The 4,598-nt window shown below is 52.2% G+C and overlaps 1 protein-coding gene across 1 annotated transcript; it reads right to left on the minus strand.

Moving 5' to 3' along the window:
• Positions 1-221: 221 nt before the first annotated feature.
• On the minus strand, positions 222-4,240 carry EGR4 (early growth response 4). The gene is made up of 2 exons (XM_069632314.1): positions 4,084-4,240; positions 222-3,051 (listed from the first exon to the last, which is right to left on the minus strand). Exons 1-2 carry the CDS (start codon positions 4,238-4,240, stop codon positions 1,721-1,723), a joined length of 1,488 nt encoding a protein of 495 aa, XP_069488415.1. The 3' UTR covers positions 222-1,720.
• Between the last annotated feature and the right edge of the window lie 358 nt (positions 4,241-4,598).

Genomic DNA, 4,598 nt, shown 5'->3' on the forward strand with positions numbered 1-4,598 from the left:
TTCAAAGTCTTGGGCTGCTGGAAGATGGAGAGAATTGGACATCTTTAAAGAAAGGATGAAGACGCAATGTGTGGACCGTCCCAAAAGACAAGAACACTTTCTGCAAGTTTCTGTGTTTCTCTTGACCTATAAAAGGGGCTGTGCTCACAAACCTTAAGTTGGCCCCCTTTTCTGCAGGCCCTGAAAATCATTTCCAGACACAAAAACATCTCACGTGGCTTATGACGAATATATCTTTATTGTAAAAATAAACACAGTTTTTTGCAATATTCTTTTGAACAATTTTCTCTTTTTACAAAAACAGCCGAAAATACAAACAAGGCGAAAAATATATAACAGGACATTGGAGATCCCATCTCTTTGCTGTTGAATGTACACTCCCCAACCCCTACAGGGATCCTGCTTGCAGACAGTCTCTCTTCACCTTAAAGTGCCTGAAATCAGAAATAAGTCTCTTTGAAGAAGGCCCACACTCCAGGGCCTCCCTGCGAAATCCAGAAAGATCCAAAATAAGTTTTAGGTTTGACCCCTGCGTGCCACCATGCGCACCTCAAATCCCTGGTGGACGTGTTGTGAAAGATCATGAAAATAGAGCAGGGCGAAAATGTTTGATGTTCTCGGGGATTCAAGAGATGCCTGAAAGAAATGGCTCCCAGCTTAGAGCAGGGCTGTTCCTTGGACATTAATGACATCATCTTTGGAAAAGGGCCAGTGGGTGAGGAATATGGCAGTGGAATAAAGCACACTGCGCCCCTGCTTCTGGCGCGCACACGCAAAAGCAGACAGCGCTGGAGGTCCACACTGAGGCCTAACTCTTGTAAACATGTCCCAGGACCAGGAATTAACAGTACTAAAGGAGCAGATCTCATCCACCTGGAGAACATCAGAGCACATTCACAGCTGAGGAAGGCATACACGCCACAGTCTGCTGAGCTGAAGCAGTCAAGCCCTCAATGTGAGAAAAGAGTTATAGGGGGGGGGTCCAGAATCCAACAGGCATGTGAGTGGGGTACTTGGAAAAAGAGGCAGGCCATGTCAGTTACCCACAGTAATTTGCAATCATGTGTATCGTCCTCAAAGTGCCAAAGAACAGAACACACAGAAATTGCATATATAGAGGCTTGCAGACCTCGTATCTCGGTGCATGTGACAACAGCAGTCTTGCCCATGGCATAAAAGAAATAACCTCACCCTAACCAGGTGGTTTCCCCACATACGCCCCTCCTTTGGTTCAGCCTTGTGGCATTTCTCTGGGCGTGGCAGAGGGAAGAGGGGGGCGGGTTATTTACACATTGGCACAGGAGCAGCACCTCTCTAAGCAGCCCCTTAGTTCATTGGCTGCGTGCCCACAGAGCCTGCGCTGCGCATGGCGCAGGCTGGGAGCTGTCCGCTCTCCGATTGGTGCTGAAAAGTCCTCATGAGTCGAGAAGTGATACCCAAGGCGAGGCAACAGCAAAGTCTTCCGGTGCTTGAGCGTCATCCGAAAAACGGTGACTGGGACGGCTGGTATACACGGATCAGCATTCTGCATACAATGCAGTGCACACGTAAGCTTGCTTGAACATGGTGCACAGAGAAGGCAAACACCTTGCAACCACAGACCTTTTGACCTTCTCGGCAGGAAGGACGTCAAAACACGTTGACCACTTGGAGGAAAGCTCCCCAAGGAATTTTGGAAGCCACAAGGGCTAGGCTTGAAAAGGGCTCGTTGGGCATCTCCTTATAACGCACCGAAGGACAGGCCCATGGTGTAGAAGCCGAGCCCCTTTAGCTTCTCATCTGTACGGGCCTTCTGTTTGAGGTGCACCTTGGCATGCCGCTTCTTCTCGTCGCTGCGGGCGAACCTGCGGCCGCACATGTCGCAGGAGAAGGGCTTCTCGCCCGTGTGGGTGCGGATGTGGGTGGTGAGGTGGTCGCTGCGGCTGAAGTTCCTGAGACAGATGCGGCACTGGAAGGGCTTGTGGCCGGTGTGGATGCGCAGGTGGCGGTTCAGCTCGTCGGACCGCGCAAAGCTACGCACGCAGCTCTCCACCGGGCAGGAGAAGGCCTTCTCATGGGGTTTGGGACGGAAGCATTTTGGCGTGCACCTTGACCGTCGGGCCTTCTTTCGGGGTTCTGCGAGAGCATGGGCCGAGAGGCTGGAGACCAAGGCATTCTGGCCCGGAGAGTGACCCAGAAAGTCAGAGGGGGGAAGCGGCGGAGACTGATGGACCAGTTCGGTAGAGTTCATGAAAGTAGACATAGCATCTCTCTGGGACAGCAAGGGTTCAAGTTCCTGGAGAAGCTGGGACTGGAATAGGTGCAGCTTGGTGTCACTGAAGTCGCTGGAAAGCTGGCACGGATTGCCTAGGTTCTGGAAAACCTCTGGCGGGCAGCTAAAACCTAAGCCGTTGTTGGTGTAGTGTCCAGAGTCCGGGCTCACTGCATTGACCTCTTGTTGGCAGCAGGCAGACAGCAAACTCTCAATCTTTGACCCCAGCTGCTGAAATAGCGATTGAGACCTATCTGGGGCGGGGAAGCCGTCAGAAGGGTAGGCGACTTGTGCAGCTTCGTGGTTTTGACCCAGAAGATCCCACTGGGATTTGAGCTTGTCAAGTTGGGGATGAACTTTATCATCCCGTTCCAGCTTAGGTTGGACTAGCTTGGCATCGAAGAGACACTGGGACGAGCCGGCGCTCCCCAGTGTGGGAGATGAGGGGACTTGGTGGATATCCTCCGGGAAGCTGGGGTAGGTCTGGCCCGGGTAGACCTGTTGGACGGAGATGTTCAGGTTGGGTGGGCAGTGCGAATACAGGTCCATGTGGTTCTGGATGGCTTCGGGCACAGAGTACAGAGCCTCAGCCTGGCGTGGGTGGCGCTCCAGGGTGGAGAAGGGGGCGATACCCAGGATCCCAGACATGATGTTGAAGAGGGTCTCCTGGTCGTGGGCGTGCTCCGGCAGAGACTCGATGAAGAAGCTTCCAGTGTAGCTGAGGGGGGTGGGTGAGGGCTGCTCGGTGAGGTACAGGTAGTCGGAGGCATCGTCCCTGACTTCAGAGCCCAGGAACTCACCTGGAAAAGAAAAAAAAAGGGACATGTCAGATCCAACTCTAGTGACAAAAACATGTGCTTAGCCTACAAATGATTTACCTCCATCAATTTCTATTTTCAGTCAATTACACAAAAGTGGTGTGTGTGTGTGTGCGCGTGTGTGCGCGCGTGTGTGTGTAAATATATGTATGTATGGGGCAAAAATGTAAAATTCCCTATATACATGCATCTATAGACTACAGCATACCATTTCTTACTTGCCAAGAGTCAAATATCAAGAGTCAATTCAAGTTGCAAGCTACTAGCCTCAATTCTATATATGCATACATCTACAGAATACAGCATACCATTTCTTACTTACCAAGAGTCAAATATCAAGAGTCAATTCAAGTTGAAAGCTACTAGCCTCAATTCTATATATACATACATATACAGAATACAGCATACCATTTCTTACTTGCCAAGAGTCAAATATCAAGAGTCAATTCAAGTTGCAAGCTACTAGCCTCAATTCTATATATATATATACATACATATATAGAATACAGCATACCATGTCTTACTTGCCAAGAGTCAAATATCACCAGTCAATGGCTAGTGGCGAGTGCAAGTTTTGAACCATATTTATATGATGCGGGCGTGGACGGCAGAGTGCAAAGGTATCTACGCCGGAAGGGTAGGTGTGTGCGGCTGCCGGAGTACGCCACACACATGTGCATGGTGAAGAGGAGAGGGTGCAAGGAGCCCCCACCCGACAGCATGAGGTAGTGGTGGGGGTCGCTGGTGCAAATATGCCATTAACCTGCTGGCCAGTAGGGTGCTCACGAAGAGAGGTCTCCTCTGCGAGGGCCACAGATAAGAGTGAGATGTTAGCAAGGGGCACATGTCTATGCACGTGTGCCTGTGAAATACATATATGCAGAGATGCGTGTACATATATGAAACATATGGTGCTCGCATTTACATGTTGCTGTGGAGGGTATGAAAGCGGTGCTGCCCGCGTGGCTCTCTGCAGGCGCCGGGCATGGCTGGCGCTGCCAGTGTGGCCCTTACCGTCAGTGTAGCCTGCCGCCTCCCCCTGCTGCTCCGGGTAACGTTGCTGCTCCGGGCTTCCTGGCTCCGGAGCCTGGTCCCCGGGGGACGCCTTGCGCTCGGCCTCCTCCTCGTACTTGGCGTAGTCCTGGCAGGAGAACTCCATCACGCTCTGCATGTCCCAGAGACTAGGCTCTGTGCAGGAATGCGCCCGGGCCACCCCACTCGCGGCTGGCTGTTAAACCATAAATCCGATGCTGTTACAGGAGGCCGGTGAGGTTGGCAGGGACCTGTGGGTGCTGGCAGAGTCGGTGCAGGGAGCCGTGGATGCTGACAGAGGCGATGCAGGAAGCTGTGGATGCCGGAAGAGATGCGGGAGCTGTGGATGCCGGAAGAGATGCAGGGAACTCTGGATGCTGGCAGAGGCGATGCAGGGAGCTGTGGATGCCGGAAGAGATGCGGGAGCTGTGGATGCCGGAAGAGATGCAGGGAACTGTGGATGCTGGCAGAGGCGATGCAGGGAGCTGTGGATGCCG

Source organism: Ambystoma mexicanum, chromosome 6q (genome assembly GCF_040938575.1).
Source record: "Ambystoma mexicanum isolate Mex_15411 chromosome 6q, UKY_AmexF1_1, whole genome shotgun sequence".
NCBI lineage: Eukaryota > Metazoa > Chordata > Amphibia > Caudata > Ambystomatidae > Ambystoma > Ambystoma mexicanum.